This window comes from Camarhynchus parvulus, chromosome 9, assembly GCF_901933205.1.
Source record: "Camarhynchus parvulus chromosome 9, STF_HiC, whole genome shotgun sequence".
Classification (NCBI taxonomy): Eukaryota; Metazoa; Chordata; class Aves; order Passeriformes; family Thraupidae; genus Camarhynchus; species Camarhynchus parvulus.
Window position 1 is genome coordinate 396,772 of NC_044579.1, and position 19,350 is coordinate 416,121.

The 19,350-nt window shown below is 49.0% G+C and overlaps 2 protein-coding genes across 3 annotated transcripts; both read right to left on the reverse strand.

Moving 5' to 3' along the window:
* Positions 1-355: 355 nt before the first annotated feature.
* P2RY13 (purinergic receptor P2Y13) lies at positions 356-1,983 on the reverse strand. The gene is made up of 2 exons (XM_030954569.1): positions 1,914-1,983; positions 356-1,397 (listed from the first exon to the last, which is right to left on the reverse strand). The coding sequence occupies exons 1-2, from the start codon at positions 1,961-1,963 to the stop codon at positions 356-358; spliced, it is 1,092 nt and encodes a 363-aa protein (XP_030810429.1). The 5' UTR covers positions 1,964-1,983.
* Positions 1,984-4,098: 2,115 nt separating this feature from the next.
* P2RY12 (purinergic receptor P2Y12) lies at positions 4,099-8,676 on the reverse strand. 2 transcript variants are annotated; one of them, XM_030954506.1, is made up of 3 exons: positions 8,556-8,588; positions 6,230-6,312; positions 4,099-5,693 (listed from the first exon to the last, which is right to left on the reverse strand). In XM_030954506.1, the coding sequence occupies exon 3, from the start codon at positions 5,674-5,676 to the stop codon at positions 4,669-4,671; it is 1,008 nt and encodes a 335-aa protein (XP_030810366.1). In that variant the 5' UTR covers positions 5,677-5,693; positions 6,230-6,312; positions 8,556-8,588; the 3' UTR covers positions 4,099-4,668. The 2 variants fall into 2 exon arrangements, with proteins under 2 accessions (XP_030810366.1, XP_030810367.1); XM_030954507.1 differs by lacking the exon at positions 6,230-6,312 and having other exon boundaries at positions 8,556-8,676.
* Between the last annotated feature and the right edge of the window lie 10,674 nt (positions 8,677-19,350).

The following is a 19,350-nucleotide window of genomic DNA, read 5'->3' on the forward strand; positions in this document are numbered from 1 at the left end:
CACTCAGGGTAGGAATTACTGACATACACAGTCACCAGCTCTGGGGTTCACTCCCAAATAAAGCTGGATTGCCCTTCAGAGCAGCCAGAGTCAGTAAGCTGCTCAGCTGTTAGCAAGTGAGTTGGTTTAGTTTAAAGCAGAGAGAATTAACCTGTGGATTGTCTTAGGCAGTTTGAGCAAGAGCCTTTTGGCCATCAAGGCTATGCAGTGAGTGTACTTAGAAAATCCATTTTGCTGCATTTATTGAGTGTTAATATTACTTGGCAAACACCCTTTTGTGCTCTTCAGCAGAAGTAAACTAAACTACTTTTCAAGTTCTCGATGAAGATGTAGAGCAGAGTGTGCAGCTGCAGAATCAAGACTCAGTGGGAGATACTCGTGTGTCCAGCTCTGTTTTTGGGTTTGCCTGGGCTGTTCTCTGCAGAGCCTTTACCCTCCTGTAGAAGACCTTCTCCAGGAAGGGCTTGCACAGGAGCAGGTAGATGAGGGGGTCCATGCAGACGTTGGTGGCTGCCAGCCACAGGGTGCTCTCCTTGGCCACGAAGAGCTGGTTCTGCAGCCGGCAGTCCATGTGGGCACTCGTTTGGCTCACGGTGTAGGGCACCCTGCTGAAGTGGAAGGGGGCAAAGCACAGGAAGAACACAGTAAAAATGATGAATACTTTCCCCTTGATCCGTTTTTCGCTTCTGTTGCCTTTCTTCTGTGTTTTTACATAGGACTCATATACCTTTTTGGCAATGACTATATAAAATAGCAGCATGAGGATGAGGACAGTCCAGAAGATGAACTGACAGACGTAGTTGACAGCCTCGTGCCATTTGAGTCCGAGGTAGCTCTTCAAGGAGGCACACTTCCTCACGGACTGGGGCGTCGCTGCCTTGTTGGACAGGACCATGTTGGGCAGGGATAGAACGAGGAAGAAGAGCCAGACCAGAGACGCCAGGATCTTTGCTGAGGTCAGATTTTGCACCCAGAACTTCCCAAAAGGTCTCACAATCTTTAGAAATCTGTCGAAAGCAATGAGCCCCAGCAGCACGATGCTGATGTACATGGTGTCATAGAATATCACAGCTGAGAAACGACAGACAAAGGCCTTGAGCTGCCACGGCGCCAGGCCAGAGTCTGTCAGGATCTTCAGAGGAAGCATCAGCGTCATGATGAAATCAGAAACCAAGATATTTTTCAAGTAGATGATGAAGGTTGATGTGCTTGGAATGTGGAAGAAGGCCCAGCAGGCCAGGCTGTTCAGCAGAAGTCCCAGGAAGAAGATGAGGGTGTAGAGCACTGGGAAGAGCAGGTGGGTGATGGTGGTGTCACGCTGGCACTGTGCAGAGGAGGGTGCACTGGTGTTACCCACAGAGCTCGTGTTTGCAGAGCCTCCCATCGTTGGGAACAGACTTGGGTGAAAAGGAGAGAGAATACAAAACACACCCTTCTGTATGTAGTATTACATGTTCCTTACTGTGGTAGCAGGTTTGCATGAATAAACACTAAATCCAAGTCTGTTAAACAGCCCGACCAATTTTTCTTCTGGTTCATGGAAAATCTAAATCTTTGCTGAAATTTAAATTGTTTGCAAGCTAGCATCCACTGATGAGTTAAAAGGGTTCATACTTATTTTGGAGGCCTAGGGTAATGTCAGCAGGGTACAAGAGCAGACTGCCTGGAGCACTGCTGGCCTTTCCATGGAAATGTATTTCAGCGTTCAGTAGAAATGTTAGAGCTGTGGCCCAGAAGCCAGCCACTCCTGGGTAAGCGACTTCTGGTAATTCTTTCCAAGCACCCACTCTTTCCCTTATCAGCACAGCTTCAGATAGCATTTCCAAGGTCAGCTGCACACAGGGGGCTCCCAGCCTTGAGTACCAGCTGCCCGAGCACCCCACACACCCCAAACACTCCGACCCTGTGAGTACCTGGGCACGCCTGCAGCAGCTGTCACAGAGCCCTCTGTGGCTGTCCCCATCTCATCCGCTGCTCCTCTGCCAGCAGGAGCCTGGAGCAAAGTGTTAGGAGTGGGGAAATGTGTAGAAAGATGAGACGTTTCTCTGCTGGTGTGTGGTTTCCTTCCTCATTTTCAGCGTCGCCTGAGTTAGTCACATTGCTATTGCTTCTGTCTCTTCCCTTTGCTCTGTGTGAGAAAGCACACCATCTGCTCCTGACCTGGGAAAGGAAACCTGAGCCTGCCTCCCAGGGCAGACACATTTCTGAGTTTGTGTGTGCGTGGGGCAGACCTGCTGCGCCTGGGCTGGTAGGATGAACAGACACAGAGTGTTTCCTGACAGCTTTCCCGGATAACCCTCCAAAGTAGCTCCTGGGTGTTGTTTGTGTGTGAATTCCATGTTCTGGATGGCACCAGTCATTGCCCAAGCATTACAAGGGTCTGCTGGGAGCCCCCTGACAGTGGTGCCTGGGGGCTGCCCCCTGTCCTGCCTCTGGTGTCCCTGGCACAGGGCCTGGGCTGGGCTCTGCCTCTCCAGAGAGGATTCCTGGGGTTTGGCCCATGCAGGCAGGGGTTGCACCGTTGTGCTGCTACAGCCCTTTCTGTCCTGGCAGGTACTGCTGTGTGGAGAGCTGTGGATTGATGGTGTGTTTGTTGGTGTAGGCTGGAACTGGGTGCATTTTTCTGAGAGCAGAGCTGTCTGTGTGAGTTTATTGCTGCCTGCTGGTGGGACAGCTCTGGCCCAGGGCTCGCTGCCCTGAGGGCAGTGCTCCTGCTCAGGCCATTTCTCGGGCAGCTGTGGATTGCTCCAGAGGAGCTCGGGCTGCAGCTGTGCCAGGCAGTTTGTGCATCAGTACCTGGCACATTTTGGTTAATGTAGGTGCTGGTGTCACTGTTAAATGGCTGCTGAGAGCAGGCAGCCCTGAGGATGGCTGGGCTCCAGTCACGCTCAGCACTGTCACCAGTGTGGTGTGTCCCTGGCTGTCCCTGCCTTCTGGTCCCCACTGGTGACCACACAAGGGTGTCACAGTCCACTGCAACGCCCCTGGAGTGCTGTCCAAGGCAGTGCCTTCTGTGTTTTGAGCTCTTGATGCTGTTCCCAGGTGTCAGAGGCAGCAGGTACCTGTGCACACCCCGCCCGTGGTGGCTCTGGGGGACAGGTGTGTCTGTGGAGTCTGTCTGCACAGCTCACCTGGCCAGGGAAAGCAGCTCCTGGCTAATTGCCACTCTCTCTCCACGTGTAGGTGCAAAATGTGTGCAGAATGAGCTCTGGGTGGGAGTGGGGCATGTGGCACCGCCCTCCCTGGGCATTGATGGGGATTGACCTGGCCTAGGCCCTCTGGGGGTGCACGCTCTGGGGTGGCTGGACCCTGTTCCAGGGAAATCCTGGTGCTCCGTGGTGGGCCCAGTCACTGCCTGCCTCAGCTGGAGCAGGGCCAGGCCTGGACCCTGTTCCAGGGAAATCCTGGTGCTCCGTGGTGGGCCCAGTCACTGCCTGCCTCAGCTGGAGCAGGGCCCAGCACAGGCAGGGCACAGTTTGAGGCAGGGTGGGTTCATCCCAACGAGCTGTCAGAGATGCACAGACCCCAAGGCCGAGGGTGGCACTAGGTGAGCAACAAGTGAGCTGCCCTTTAACTTCTTAGGAAACTGGGTTGCAGAAGTGCCTGGCAGGCAGGGACACGTCCCAGGAAGGATGGACAGGTGATGGCTTTGGCAGGCTGAGCTCTTGTGTGATGTGGACACTCACTGCTCAGCTGGAGCTGTTTGCAGTGGTGATAAATGAACCACAACTTATTCCAATAACCCACAATCTATTTCACGTGCAATTGCAGTGATACCTCAAAATGTCATGTACTTGAAAATACTTCCCTGTTTTTTTTCAAGTTTTCCAGGTGCAAAAAGGGAAGTGGTTGAGTATTTTGTATAGTGGAAAAAGTTGCCCTTAATCATCAGTAAAGAATTTACCATGAGCCTGTTTTTCCCCAGGATCTCAGGAAGATTTAAATCAAGTGTTTGTATGTTTTCTAATATAATGTTCTCTGTGAAAACATCATTTATTTATGTAGTAAGGGGAAGGATTTGGGGATTTAATTAATATCAAGATAAGCCTGATTAAGAAATAATTTCTTCTGAAATACAACTATTAATTATTGGTCAATGGATTAGGAACTGCAAGCATAGAATGAGATAAGAAAAGTGTTATTCTGTTACCAAAAATCTGCCCAAATGGCTCTCTCTAGGTTTCTGTTTGTCTGCCAGTTGCATACAAGGTGACAACTCCCTGTATTGAAAAATGACATCTACTGTGCATTTTATCTGCATTTCTCAGGTCTTGTGTTGTCGTGAACTATACTCTGGCCCAAATTTAGCTATTTCTGCAAAATCTTTACAGTTCATAGTATCATCTGTCGCATTTCATGATTCTGTTTTAAGTTTTTCCTCACAGTTCCACCTTTCAGGTCTGACTTCTTCCCATCAGTTCTGACAGCCGTGGAGGTTGGGGTCTGGGGAGCTCCTCTTTTGGCAAGGGTGGAGGTTGAGAGGACTCCTCTGGTATTTATTTAAGCTTTTTATTTTTGCAGCAGCGGTGGTGGTTCCAGGGGGCTCGTGCCTCATCTGCAGGGCTGTTTCTGAAGAAGTCAGTGGAGTTCTGGATGCTCCTCGTGGACCTGTGCTCCTGCCACCTCAGTGAAGGCGTGTGGCCAGGAAGGGGAGAGGAGCCCTGGGATCTAGAGCGGGGTCTCGTCAGAGTCATCCCCCTTTGCCTGTGCCCCTGACACTGCCCTGTGCTTGCACAGCATGCCCAGCAGGGATTTCCTAAAGGATTTGCACAGGAAAAAGTAAATGAAGGGATCCAGGCAGGCATTGAGGGACGTCAGCCACAGCGTGGTCTCCTTCAGGTAGAACAGAGCGTTCCGAGCAGAGCAGTCAAACACATCTCTCGTTTGGCTCAGGGTGTAGGGGATTCTGGTGAAGTGGAATGGCACAAAGCAAATAAAGAACACAGCAATTATTATGAAAACCTTGAGATTGACAGTCTTTTTAGATCCCTTCCCTGTGCATCGAGTCCTTTTGTAGGATTTGTACAGTTCCTTGCTGATGAGGATGTAACATACCACTATGACTGCTAAGCTAACCCAGAAGATGAGCTGACAAATGTAGTTTACAATTTCATGCCAGACTAAGCCAAACTCCGATTTCAGGAGAGCACACTTCCTTACGTTCTTGGGTGTTTTCTTCTTATTATTTAAAATCATGTTGGGTAGCGAGAGAGCAAACATGGACAGCCAGATTGCTGTGGACAGGACCTTGGCAGCTAGGAGGCTCCGTGGGGTGGAGGTTCTGAAAGGTGAGGTGGCTTTCTGGTAGCGATCAATCGTTATCAGACCCAGGAACAGGATGCTGATGTACATGGTGAAGTAAAACACCACCTGGGTGACCTGGCACACAAACCCTCGCAGGACCCAGGACACCAGCTTGGCATCACTGAGGATTTTAAATGGAAAAGTCAGGATCATGAGGAAGTCAGAAATCACAGTGTTCTTGAGGAAGATAATGAAATTGGATTTACTGGATATTTTAAAGAAAACCCACATTGCCAGGCCGTTCATGGTGATCCCCACCAGGAACAGAAAGGTGTAGAGTAAAGGGAAGATGACTTGGCTGATCCTGCTGTCGCTGGTGCAGTTGCTGTCATTCCTGGAGGAGCTGAACTGGGTTGTGGCTTTCATTTGCATTGTGGTATCTCTTCTCCCTGGAGAAACAAACAGGAAAAAAAAAAAGAAGAAATTGAGAGTTTTATCTGTTATGAGGCTTCAGCCTTTTCAGTCAGCTTTGAATTGTTGTGTTGTGAAAGTGCACCCAGCTGGGCCAGGGCAGTGCTCAGGTGTGTGGTGATGCAGCTGGTTCTGCTTGTCTGGGCTCTGCCTGTGGGAAACAGGCATCGGGGAATTGATGTGCTCTCAGCTGATGCCCAAATCCCTGACAAAGTTTTATTTCTTCCTAGAAAGTAGGACAAAAAGGCTTTTGCTTTGAAGATGAAGCAGGTTGGTGTGCCAAGTCCCGTGCTGTGGGAGCAAGCCCTGGCAGAGGTGGGCACGTGGTCCCCCGGGGCCGGGGCAGGCACCAGGAGGAGCTGGGTGCTCTGGGCACAGGCTGCTCTCAGCCAGGGGGCCCTGGCAGCCCCTGCAGCTCTTCACCATGGGGCAGGGCAGGAGGGCTCCTGGGGAGCCCCTCGGAGCTGACAGAGGCAGGAGGAGCAGCTGAGCATCCCCGGCCCGAGGCTCAGACCTTGCTCTGGCTCCAAACTGCTTTCTTAGCCGGTGACAGCTGCAGATTCCAGATGATGCACTAGGAGCTTCTGCTTCTGTTTTCTGTAGAAAAGAAGGAGAAATGAAATTTTAAGAAATAATTAGCAGATTGCTTCCTGCCTTTGACTGACTCCCAGAGGCACTATTTGTAAAGGGAGCAGGGATTTGTCAGATTGTGCAACTTTTCCGAGCACAGAGCTGCGTTCCTGTCTGCCCCTTCTGGCTTGTGAGTCCTTCGTGTTATTTCTGTACACAGCCTTGTTTCTTAAAACTCTTAAAGCCCCTGAAAGAAGTTGTGATTTGTTACTATGGGGAAGGTTATTATTGGAGGAAATATTTATTCCTTATGTGACTTGTAGAACAGTGCTTCAAGTTTTAAGCTGCATACAGTAAGTCAACATTATGTGATATTGAACATGTAATTGAAAGACTAAATATAAACAATGAAATTACACATATTTCAATTTCTTTGGGATATGCAAGACACCACTTTAGGTGTTGTAGCTTTTTTTCAATGGATTTGTAAGTGTCGCAGTTTCTAAACATCCTCTTCTGCTTACTGATCTGCTGCAGAGTATTGATCCACGGCATAGATTGAATAGGGGGTTGTGCGGCTCCGCAGGATGCGCGGTCCCACAGGATGTGTGGTCCCCAGGGGATGTTCTGTCCCTGGAGGATATTTGGTGCCTGGGGGATGTGCGGTCCCTGGGGGCTGTGCGGTGCCCGGGTGGATCTGCGGGATGTTCGTGCCCGAGATGTCGTTCAGGCTTTTGGGTGTCGTGTGGATGTTGTCGATGTTTGGTGCCGGGGCTGTGCTCAGGGAGCCGGGGCTGAGCGGTCCCTGGAGGCTGTTCTGTCCCCGGAGGATGCGGGTGCGGTGTCAGGGGTGAGGGTCCTGAGGTGTGCGGTGCCGAGGAGTTCGGTGTCCGTGTGAGGTTGGGTGTTGGTGTGTGGGGTGGTGTGGTGTCTGTATGTGGGTGGGTGTCGTGGTATGGGTTTTGGAGGTTCTGTTGTGTGTGGTTGTCGGGGAGTAGGTTTGTGCGATCCGGCGAGCGGTCCCTGGAGGATGTGCGATCCCCGGAGGCTGTTCTGTCCCCGGAGGATGTGCGGTGCCGGGGCTGTGCTCGGGGTCCCGGGGGCTGTACGGTGCCCGGGGGATGTTCGGTGCCGGGGCTGAGCGGTCCCTGGAGGATGTGCGATCCGCGGGGGATGTTCGGTGTCCGGGGGATGTGAGGTCCCTGGAGGATGTGCGGTGCCGGGGCCGTGCTCGGGAAGCCGGGGCTGAGCCCGCTCCCGCCGTGTCAGCCCCGGGGCTGCCCTGCCCGCAGCTCGGGACCCTCCCGGGGCAGCCCCGCGGCACCGGAGCCCCCTCACCCCGCTGCCCCCGCGGGCCGGGGGTGCCCGGTTCGGCTCTGGGGCACCTCGGCTGCAGGACAGGCAGGGCTGGATGGAAATCCTGCCAAATCTCTGCTGCGGCGCTCTGTAAAGGCGTCTTTTGGTGCGGGGAGAGGCACAAACGCGTTTGAGTTTCTGAAGCTTTATGCTTGAATGTTCAGTTCCTTGATTTTTAAGTTAAAAAAGAATTAGGTTCCCGTATGCCATATTTTTGGCTTTTACTTTGTAAAGGAGGAATGGAAACCCTTCAGATGCAAATCCACATCTTATAATACCCACAAACTGCCCCAGTTGCTATTTCCCCTCCTGGTTTGTGTCCCTAGTTTGGGTCTGCATAGTTCAGATTTGTGGTTCCTTTTCATAGGGAGCAGGAGAGTATTTCTCAGTAATACTTTAGTAGGTTTACAGACACCTGGCAGCAGTAGCATTTAATCAGAAACACCAGGAAAAGGAAATAGGAAATATAGAACTACACAAGTGTCTGATGTCTATGTTAATTTCTTCTGCTTACAAGCTAAAGTTCAGTAACACAACAAAAATAACATGTTTTGTTAAGGTTAATCTACAATAACAAGTCGAAACAGGGTCTAGTAATAATACAGGGTAATAAATAATTTGTTAAAGATATGATACACAGAACTTGTTTGGAAGCACCTTTTTTTGGTCAAGTGGCATTAGAAATTCCTGAAAACTGTTAATAAAAATTATGTATACATTTTGAAACAGCTCTATTTAAGGTAATAATAACATTACATTCTTGTTGGGCTCCTTTCCAAGCACCCAAACCCACTGTATGTTCACAGGAATATTTTCATCTCCTTTCTGACCTGCTGCAAGCCCAGCTGTTTCTCTCAGTCCATTTGAAGCAATAATAAATTACAAATCACAAATGCTCACGTTTAGAGACTCACCCTCTGCGGGTTGCTGTGCTCTGGTCTCCTCTGCGGTGTCTCTGAGCGTGTGTCAGTGAGGGAGGGGTGTGTTTGGTTTCGTGCGCCTGGAAGAGTTACTTATCTTCCGTAAACTTCCTCTTTTAAAATAATACTTTCACTTTTTTTAGAGATTCTGTCTCCTGGCCACTCCTTCAGTATTGCTTCTGGTACAAGTGCTGTCCCAGAATGGAACACCCGCTGGATTTCTGCCTTGGCTGTCAGAGCAGAGGGTTAACATCAGGCACTGTCCTTGTAATTAATTACCCTGCTAATGACCTCGTCCTCCTGCCCTGGGGTATCAGGATGTGGAGCAGCAGGCAGGGGCTGGCAGTGACAGGGGGTCCCAGGGCTGCAGGAGATGTTTTAAGTTAATGTCAATTCATAGATTCTTTTCAGTAATGAGGAAGTCTTCCCATTAGTGGGCTAATTAGTGAAGTTTGTCCCTGTGATATAAAACCTTACGCTGGAGACAAATGTTCCTTGGAATATTTTGGGTGTGAAATTTGCATTCCTCACTAACACCTATTTTTCTCCCTCAAGAAAACCACTTCACATACTGGTGTTCCTGGCCTGGGACAGTTCTTGCCCTTTTGTCTAATCATTAATATCAAGATATGAGCTTTAAGTATCTTTTCTCTATTTACTGATTTCCAGACCCTGTCTGTCAAGCCGCCTTATTATCAAATGTAGCTTTTAATTTGGATGAATTTTCTCATTTTTCCTTAATGAATTCCCCCTGCCCCACTGCAGCTCACTGGGTCAGGACACCTGGAGGGGGTGGCAGTGCTGGGAAGTGAGGTTCTGTGCCCTGTAGGGACACCTGGTGTCCCAGGAAGATGCTGGGGAGGAGGATGTTGGGCCTTACCCAGCTGCTCACAATTTCAGTCCTAGAAATGTCCAGGAACTGGTTTGGAAATTCAAGACTTTGTTTGCAGGGAAACTTGATCAAACTAGGTGTACCAGCCTTATTATCTGGTAGCTGTTGCTTATCCAGAATGAGTTTGGTACCAGCAGTTGGTTGTTTGGTACCAGCAGTTATTGTTTGGTACCAGCAGTTGTTGTTTGGTACCAGCAATTGTTGTTTGGTACCAGCAGTTGTTGTTTGGTGTCAGCAGTTATTGTTTGGTGCCAGCAATTGTTGTTTGGTACCAGCAGTTGTTGTTTGCTGTCAGCAGTTGTTGTTTGGTGCCAGCAATTGTTGTTTGGTACCAGCAGTTGTTGTTTGGTGCCAGCAATTGTTGTTTGGTACCAGCAGTTGTTGTTTGGTGTCAGCAGTTATTGTTTGGTACCAGCAGTTGTTGTTTGGCACCAGCAGTTGTTGTTTGGTGTCAGCAGTTATTGTTTGGTACCTGCAGTTGTTGTTTGGTGTCAGCAGTTATTGTTTGGTACCAGCAGTTGTTGTTTGGTACCAGCAGTTGTTGTTTGGTACCAGCAGTTGTTGTTTGGTGTCAGCAGTTGTTGTTTGCCGTCAGCAGTTGTTGTTTGCGTTCAGCAGTTGTTGTTTGTACCAGCAGTTGTTGTTTGGTACCAGCAGTTGTTGTTTGGTGTCAGCAGTTGTTGTTTGGTACCAGCAGTTGTTGTTTGGCGTCAGCAGTTGTTGTTTGGTGTCAGCAGTTGTTGTTTGGTACCAGCAGTTGTTGTTTGGCATCAGCAGTTGTTGTTTGGCATCAGCAGTTGTTGTTTGGTGTCAGCAGTTGTTGTTTGGTGTCAGCAGTTGTTGTTTGGTACCAGCAGTTGTTGTTTGGTGTCAGCAGTTGTTGTTTGGTACCAGCAGTTGTTGTTTGGTACCAGCAGTTGTTGTTTGGCGTCAGCAGTTGTTGTTTGGCGTCAGCAGTTGTTGTTTGGTGTCAGCAGTTGTTGTTTGGCGTCAGCAGTTGTTGTTTGGTGTCAGCAGTTGTTGTTTGGTACCAGCAGTTGTTGTTTGGTACCAGCAGTTGTTGTTTGGTGTCAGCAGTTGTTGTTTGGTACCAGCAGTTGTTGTTTGGCGTCAGCAGTTGTTGTTTGCTGTCAGCAGTTGTTGTTTGGTACCAGCAGTTGTTGTTTGGCATCAGCAGTTGTTGTTTGGCATCAGCAGTTGTTGTTTGGTGTCAGCAGTTGTTGTTTGCTGTCAGCAGTTGTTGTTTGGTACCAGCAGTTGTTGTTTGGTGTCAGCAGTTGTTGTTTGGTGTCAGCAGTTGTTGTTTGGCATCAGCAGTTTTGCTGTTTCAGACTGAGCAGCTCAGGACAATCTTTTCCTGTTTGAGGTCTGGAAATGAGGGAAGGTTCTGCATTAGGTCCCTGGCTCCTGTTGTGATGGGTGTTTTGTTTATTACATGATTAGATTATGGATTTTGTCTACATAGATTTTTTTAAAATCTGATTTTTAAAAGTAGTAAGAGTTTTTATTGGGGGAATGGCTTTAAACTGGCAGAGACTAGGTTAACATTGGATGTGAGGAAGGAATTGCTCCCTGGCAGGGTGGGCAGGCCCTGGCACAGGTGCCCAGAGCAGCTGGGGCTGCCCCTGCATCCCTGGCCGTGCCCGAGGCCGGGCTGGACACTGGGACACCCTGGGACAGTGGGAGGTGTCCCTGCCATGGCAGGGGTGGAATGGGATGGGCTTTTAAGCTCCTTTCAAGCCAAACCAGTCTGTGATTCTCTGGAGTGTGGGGCATCCTTGGCAGGGCAGAGCAGAGTAGCTGAGAGGAAGCAGTTTTGTAAGAGCACAAAGGGGAACATCTAAATGCAGCCAAACGAGTTTCACTCTGGGATAGAGAGAACATAACTTGCACTGGGGTGAGTCAACTCTGCTGTTTCTTCAGCTGTTACATAACCCTGAATCATGCCCCAAATCCCACATTACACTGTATGGGATCTCTGAAGTGAAATTCTTTAATGCCAGTTGATTTTGTGGCTGGTCTCCCTCCTGATGGCAGGGCTGGCTGGGCAGGGGGAGGGTCCTGCAGTGACACAGAGCTGGGGAGAGGTGCCCCACACACCTCTGTCTGTGATGCTGGGTGCTCACACACCTCTGTCTGTGATGCTGGGTGCTCACACACCTCTGTGAACCCACAGCTGGTTTTTGATGGCTGCATATTTTCATAGGTGAAAATATCCACAGTGCAAGTTCAAAATTGCAAATGTTTCACTACTGAGGAGTTGATACCAATAATCTTAATTGTTTGGGAAATGGTTTGGAAGCAGGTAAAACTAGAGGACTTTGCTGAAACTTACTCATTCTCTGCACTGGCAGTGCTGAGAAGGGCAGAGGCACCGACAGGGACACACACTGTGCTGTTTGGGAGGCTGACATGGAAATGGAGAGTAAGTGTGATTTCAAGCATTTACAGCACTTATTTTTGCCTCATTTGTCATGAGGTGAGGTAAGGGAAGTAATTTCCTAAATCTATGGTGTTAAAACCAGCATAGGCTTCAGTGTCTCATCCTGGTTAGGTTCCCTGTTCACATGGACACAGTGAACCAACAGGCTCCTTTTTCTATTTCAGTGCCCACAGCTTATTTTGATATTAATCCATCGTAACCACACACCCCAGCTGAATTAATCACTTACCTGCTGGGCTGCAGTTTCAATGTCAGAACATTCTGTTCTTTCTTCAGCTCATGAGCTTCTGAAGCTGTTCTGGCTGAGGAGGATTTCGTACAAAGGAAATGTTAGTTGGTAAAAACGCCCATTTTTTGCAAGAATTCCTCTTCTTGCCACAGAGAAATTGTTTTCTGGAATTTGTTCTTCTTGTGATTGTCACCTCCTGGCTGCTGCTCACAACAGCATCGAAGTGGGGGCTGTGTTTGCAGTCCTGAAGGGGATTGTGGTGCTTGGTAAGGGTGTGCAGAGTCCTGTGGGGTGTGTTTATTGCAGTGTTCGTGCTGGTTCACTGCTGGGGGATGCTCCTGGGAAAGGAGACCCTGAGAATGAGGCGGGAATGTGGCTGCTGTTGTGTCCTGCAGGGAGCAGAGCCAGGGCAAAGCCACATTTCCCTGTGGGTCAGCCCCAGCGCAGGCTGTAGGCACATGTGGCTGTTTCAGATGCTCACCCTGACCCCCACCCCGAGTCCCAGCGCATTTAAACTCGGGCAAGTCCCTCTCAAATAGAGATAGGAAATAGGGTCTCAGATGGGTTTTCTGCGTTTTGCCACAAATCCTGGGTGTCTGCCGTTGTGGGAGTTGCAAAAGCATCACTCTGAGCAGCTCTCCACAAATGGTGAGTGCTATTTTCCAAACAAGTAACTGCCTTTGGTTTGGCACTAGTTCAGCTTGTTGGCACCCTGCATTAGTAATTCAAACTTTTTACTGGCTTTGCTGAAGAAAAGCATCAGATAAATGGCAGCTGCTGCAGTTCTGTGCTGAGGAAGCAGCTCCAGTTTTATCAGAGCATTCTGGGGTGGCTTTGGGTCCATGTGGCCTTGGTGCCACTCTCCTCAGTGTTTTATCTCCCTGCCACGTCCTTCCTCTCAGCCTCCCTGGATAAAGGATGGGCTGGCAGTGAGATTGAGGGGCCACTGGTCAAACTTACCTCTTGAACTGCAGAATGTTAATAAATCAAAGGGAGAGCTAGCACTTGGAGAAAGGGCATCTGAGAAGAGTGGGTCACATTCAGGCGTGGGGCAGCCCCTGAGGGCCCCTGAGCTGGGGGAGCTCAGTGGCAGCTGGGCTGGCTGGGACTCTGCCTTCCTGGATGGTCCTGAATGCCTCTGCCAAGACTTAAATTGACTAAAACAGAAACAGACACCGAGGCAGCAGTGCCACTTAAGGGGAAAGCAGGCAGACAAAACAGGGAAGGGACTGAGGATGGGAAGTATCAAAATAACTTTACTGATGCAGTGCTGTGTTGGCTTCTCCTAAAGCATGTCCCTGCTGAGCCAGCAGCCCTTCCTGCCGCTGGCACTCACTTGCCTTAAGGTCAGGATGAGCAAAGGGAAGGGCTCCTGGCAGCCCTGCACAATCAGGTTACTCAGGAAAGGCAAGCACAGAGCTGTGAGCACCTTTGTCAGGTGGGTGTGTGTCAGCAGTTTTATGTCAGCAGCTTGATGGTGTAAACCCAGGGAAATTACAGAGCTGTGCCAAAAGGAGCAGTCCCAGGCAGGGAAAATGGGGAGGCCTTGCTCCTCTTTTGAGTGTGAATACACCTTTTCTCCTAAATTTGTTACAGAGAAATGTAATGAACTGCAGTCTGATTTCAGTTCTTTCTAGGAAAAACCATAAAGGTGTTAGCCCTGAGAGCAAGTCTTCCCAGCCCCTTGCTTGATCCTGGAAAGTTTGGATAAGTTTAGAACTGTCCTTCTTTAGGAAAACCTGGCACAGAGAGAGTGTTGAAGAGTTTTGCATCCTGTAAACAGCAACGTTCCTGGTCCCAGGCTGGCTGCTGCCTGCAGCTCTGCTTTGTCCTCTCGAGCTTCCTCACAGCCTCTGCCCATGGTGCTCCAAGGCTCCTGCTGCCCCCACTCCTGCTCCAGCCTCCCTCAGCCTGAGCGTACCCAGTGCCCCAGCCGGGCCCTGCCTCCTTTCCCCGAGCTCAGCTTCTGTCAGCTGCTGTGACACTGAGAATTGGCACTCTCTCTGGGCCTGCTGGCAGCCACAGCTGCCCAGGATAACACCTGTCTTCACTCTCAGAGTTGTTCATCACCGTGCTGGATATGCTGGGGGTCCTCATCAGTGGGACACTCACCTCAGACCTGCCAAACCCCTCCCAAGAAGGGCCTGAGCACAACAAAGGGGCTTACAGGCATGCAGTGAAGACATTAAAAGTAAGTGTCATGTATGTCATTTTCAGCATTTCCTTTGAATTGCTTTCTGTGCTCGTGTTTTAATCCTGTCATTCCTAGTGTCTGGGAAAAAGAGGAAAGTGTCTTTTGGAAAAAGAGGAAAGACGGAAACATTCCTGGTGATAACAAGTAGAAATAGAAGAAAATAAAAATACAGGAATGTGGGCATGGGCAGAGATTTCTAGGATTTTCTCCATATTCTATTAAACTTGGGAACCCTACAAGACAGCTACTTTTATTCATGTTTGGGACACTAAACTTGCTTTATGTACTTTATATGTTGCATTTAAAGCAGAGATGAAAGGAAAACTGATGTTCTTCAAACAAAGAGAAAAACCCAAAAACCTTGCAAAGCCACTTGCTTAAATTTAGTAAAAGTACAAGGAAATGATTCATGCAAAAAGTGGATGTTTTCTAATAGTGAAAGCAGCGTGGTGTTGTGCCCTGTCCCTGTTTCTGTCTGGCTGAGTGTGCTCCCAGAAGGAGCTGGGGACAGGGGCTCTGAGAGCATCACCAGGGCCTGGCAGCCCTGCTAACTCTCGCCCAGGTTTGTGTGTGCCTCCTCTTGTCGGGGGCAAGCTGCAGCTGTTACTGCCTGAGCAGGTTTCTGAAATGCTTCCTGGTCATGCTGTCTTGACACCAAACACATTGGTTTAAACCCAGGTCCCATTCAAATGGAACCAGTTTGGAAAAGCCTCCCACACTAAACTGTCCTGCTGTGCAGCCTGGTCTGGTGTCTGAGACACATTCCCTCTACTGGGGCTGGGGCTGTGGGTTCCTGAGCTGAGCAGTCACTTGGAGCACGAGTTTGGAGACATGCCTGGCCCCAGTGTGGCCAGCCCTGGTGTGGGTGTGCTGCGATTCCCTCAGCATCCAGCTGCTTTGTCCAATATCAACACATGGCTGTGCTGGGGTTCCCTCAGCCTCCAGCTGCATTGCCCATGGAAATTCCCTCAGCATCCAGCTGGAAATTCCCTCAGCCTCCAGCTGCATTGCCCATGGGTGTGCTGGGATTCCCTCAGCCTCCAGCTGCATTGCCCATGGTTTTTTTTTTTGTTTTTGTTTTTGTTTTTTTGGTTTTTGTTTGTTTGTTTTTTTTTTTTTTTTTTTTTTTTTTTGCTTTTTTTTTTTTTCTTCTTTTTTTTTTTTGGGGGGCGCTTTTTCGGGTGGGGGGGGGGGGGGGGCGTGTGGGGAGGGGGAAGCCAGCCTCATCTGGGTTCTCTTCCCAAAAAGCGTTCTTTTTTTTCTTGGGACATGGGGTTTTTTTTTAAGAATGAGTTATTTTTTTTTTTTTTTTTTTGGTTATTTTTTTTTTTTCCTCGGCCAATTAAAAAAAAGTCCCTCCTTCTCCCCCTCCCTGCCTTTTTTTTCCCTCCCCCCCCCCTTTCCTGTGGGGGTTTCTTCCTTTGGCTTTTCCCGGGCCAACCTCCCGCCGCGCGCCCCTCTCCCCCCCATCCCACCCTTTCCTTGCACTGCCTTTCCTTTGCTGGTTTTGGCTCAGAGCAAAAAAAAAAAAAAAAAAACTTTATTCTTTTTCCTTTTTTTTCTATTTTTTTTTTTTTTTTTGGTTTTAAAAAATTTTTTTTTTTTTTTTGTTTTTTTTTTGTTGAACTTTGTGGGCAGATAAGCCAGAACAACTCCTGTGGTGGCAGTGTCAGAGAGCTGGTGGGGTTCTGTGCCCAGTGAAGGGAGAAATGGACAATTAAAGGAACCAAGGCCCTTTGGGTTATTTCCTCTGTGATTCATACCAAGAACCATGGTGGATAATTTGGCATTTCTAGATGTAATAAATCCACAGGCTCACATTTTTTCAGCATTTTGGATGTGTGCTTTATTTTGTGGGGCAGTCTGTTTCCTCTAGTTAGTGAATTAGAGTTTTACAGCGGTTTACTGGCTCCAGAGGGCAGCACTGTGTGATGAGTTGAGAAACATTCCTGTGACTTCTCCAAGCAGAAGTTTAGAAGTTTGTTTCCCATTATAAATATTAAATATTTATTCCTGAAGCTACTAATACAACTAACCTGTATTTTAACTGTGTAAAGTCTTCAGAATATACTAGAGAGTGGCTAAAAAGTTTAAGGAAATGCTGCTTTTGAAAACAAATGTATAAGATGACCTTTGGAGTCTGACAGAGATAGATGGTTTTTATCGAGTTGCAAAGAGTGCATAAACTGCTGCCACATCATAAAACTGGCTTGACATATTAAGATGTTCAGGCCATGCTTTTGAAGTGACACACAACTTTTGTTCAGCAGCAGTAGCAAGATGCTTTATGTGACACAGAACACACAGCAGCCCACGGTGTTTGAGCTTTTTCTTTCTCATTCACAAGTGGCAGTCTTCAAAGTTGCTTTGCCCGTTTAAATTTTCAGGCCAGAAATCAGGTTTAATCCAGGCTGTGCCTCTACAGAGATGGATACTTACAAGTATTTCCAATAGCTGCGTCACTGGTCATTTTTCCCTGTTCTCATGTGTTTCTTGCTGTGGCAGATGAGAGCAGCTGCAGGATGTGCCCGAGGCAGGGAGTGTGTGAGCAGGGCTGAGGGTTCTGCACTGACAGAATGGGCCACTATTGGAACAACCAGATCTTGTTACTTCCAACAGCAGTAACAGCTAACACTTACCTACTAAACCATTGACTTTCACAGAATTCAGCTGTTTCTGGGAAAAACAGTGATGCTATGAAGTTTCATTCCTACCATCTATGCTGGAAAGCTTTCCAGATAGTAGTTAGTGAAGCTGCTCTAGAGGTGGTCCCGCCCCAGGGAAGCTGCCACGCTGCTAAAACCCTCACTGGCAAGGCAAAGCCAGATGTATGTGTAAGGAGGCAATGCCACTGACCCTGTTTTCTGTATTTCCTACACCTGCAGTCATTGCTGGGCTGCTGGGGCATGTTGGAACGGGGACCCATTGCCCTCTTTGCACTCAAGCAGGCACACTTGGATTTGCAGCAGGCACACAGGAGGGTTCTCCAATCCTTACCCAACTGGTAGCCTCAGTTGTGATGCTGCTGCTTGCAAAATCACTTTTAACCTTAATTTATACATCTCTGTGAAGATATCCTGTCTAGAATGGCAAAGGCTTTGTTGGAGGGCTTGGATTTGTGTTTGGTTCTTTGGGGAACTGGGCAGCTGTGGGGAAGAATCATCGCTGTTTCCAGCTCCTGCCTGTCCCTGGGCTTTTTTGTGGGTTTAGAAGTGGCCAAGTGCAGCTGTGCAGCATTCCAGCCACACAGGAAGCCCATGGGGAGGGACAGGGCGGGCTGTGTCCCTGTGGACAGAGAAGGGAGCCCTGAGCAGGCGAGGGGCTGGCCCTGCTCCCTGTCCCTGGCTGTCCTTGGGGAGCATCCCTGCTGCCTCCAGCCCCTGCTGTGTCCCAGCACAGGGCACTGCTCCTGACTGGGGCCCTTGACTTTTAGGCTGTACTGCTAACAGGCTGGGGAAAAATGGGGTTTACTGTTTGAAGATCCTTTTAAATTAAATTGTTAGTAATAAACTAGTGTTGCATGAGGACAGCTGAACAAACGGAATTACTTCTGAGACATGACTTTCTGCTGGATTGGAGCCTTTGCTGGGTTAGGGAATGATTTTACCCAACAATTGTCACTGCCAAATCCTTTTAAAATCTCATTATGCTTGTTTCCTTTATTTCCACAGTTTTTCCAGACATATTTCAGGTAGGTGAGGATAACTAGGAAAAGTTTGCTATAGAAAAGTAGAGAAAATACAGTCATGCTGAAATTGCAGCTTTTGATTTAAAAAGCATTAATCTTATATAATTTTCATCCATTTTTGAGTTTTTTTTTTAAATAGTTCTTATATGTTGAACAAACTGATGGGAGAGTGCTGCTGCAATGGGCACCTGCCTGGTGCGGACTCCTCTGCCAGCACCTGCACAGCAGAAGGTGCTGTGGGCTGGGTTTATGCCCCCCAAAAACCTCCACATGCTGGTTAGTGCCTTTGATAACCTCAGCAGTTCCTACAGCCTGGTAGCCAGGAGGTTACACAACATGTTTAAATGAGGGATTTGGTTTCAGAAAGGGAAAAGATGCTGAAGTCTTGTAAAACACTGAAACTGCCTTCAGTAAGTACCAGGTTTTGCTGAGCAAAGCTGGGGTGGTTTCTGTAGCGCCCACGGAGTTATTAGGGTACAGGATTACTCCAGTTTTATTCAGCACATCAGATTTCCAAAGAATCACTTAATTAAAAGCATTAGAAGCAGGTGCATTTTCACTGGTTCTAATGAGAAAAACAGCTGGGGATTAAGGAGGCAGATCTGTAAAGCTGAGGGCGCAGAGATGGATGGTGGGCGCTGAGTTTGGGGTGTGATCCCGCTGTGCTCAGCGCCACAGCTGCAGTGGGGCATCCCTGAAGCCTTCTCCTCTGCAGGCTGAGCAGGAAGGGAGCCAGTGTTCTGAGAGTTCTCAGGTGCTGCCTGTGTCCTGGCTGTGCAGGACACCCTCCTGCCCTCGCTGCCCTCCTCGCCTGCTGGCCCCTGTGCCAGGGTGGTGCAGCCAGGCACCTGTGGCTCAGGTACTGTGGGGTTTGTTCCTGCCGTGGCTTGGGCACTGTGGGGTTTGTTCCTGCTGTGGCTGTGGCACTGTGCGGTTTGTTCCTGCCGTGGCTTGGGCACTGTGGGGTTTGCTCCTGCTCTGGATCAGGCACTGTGGGGTTTGTTCCTGCTGTGGCTCAGGCACTGTGGGGTTTGTTCCTGCTCTGGATCAGGCACCTTGGGGTTTGTTCCTGCTGTGGCTCAGGCACTGTGGGGTTTGCTCCTGCTCTGGATCAGGCACTGTGGGGTTTGTTCCTGCTGTGGCATTGTGAGGTTTGTTCCTGCTGTGGATCAGGCACTGTGGGGTTTGTTCCTGCTGTGGCTGTGGCACTGTGGGGTTTGTTCCTGCTGTGGCTGTGGCACTGTGGGGTTTGTTCCTGTTGTGGCTGTGGCACTGTGGGGTTTGTTCCTGCCGTGGCTCAGGCACTGTGGGGTTTGTTCCTGCTCTGGATCAGGCACCTTGGG

Bases quoted from the DNA above. Each gene is read 5' to 3' on its own strand.
- P2RY12 (XM_030954507.1), bottom strand. From the start codon at position 5,676: ATGCAAATGAAAGCCACAACCCAGTTCAGCTCCTCCAGGAATGACAGC.
- P2RY13 (XM_030954569.1), bottom strand. From the start codon at position 1,963: ATGGGGACAGCCACAGAGGGCTCTGTGACAGCTGCTGCAGGCGTGCCC. The intron at 1,398-1,913 runs GTACTCACAGGG...TTTTCACCCAAG, and splicing joins GCTGCTGCAGGCGTGCCCAG to TCTGTTCCCAACGATGGGAG.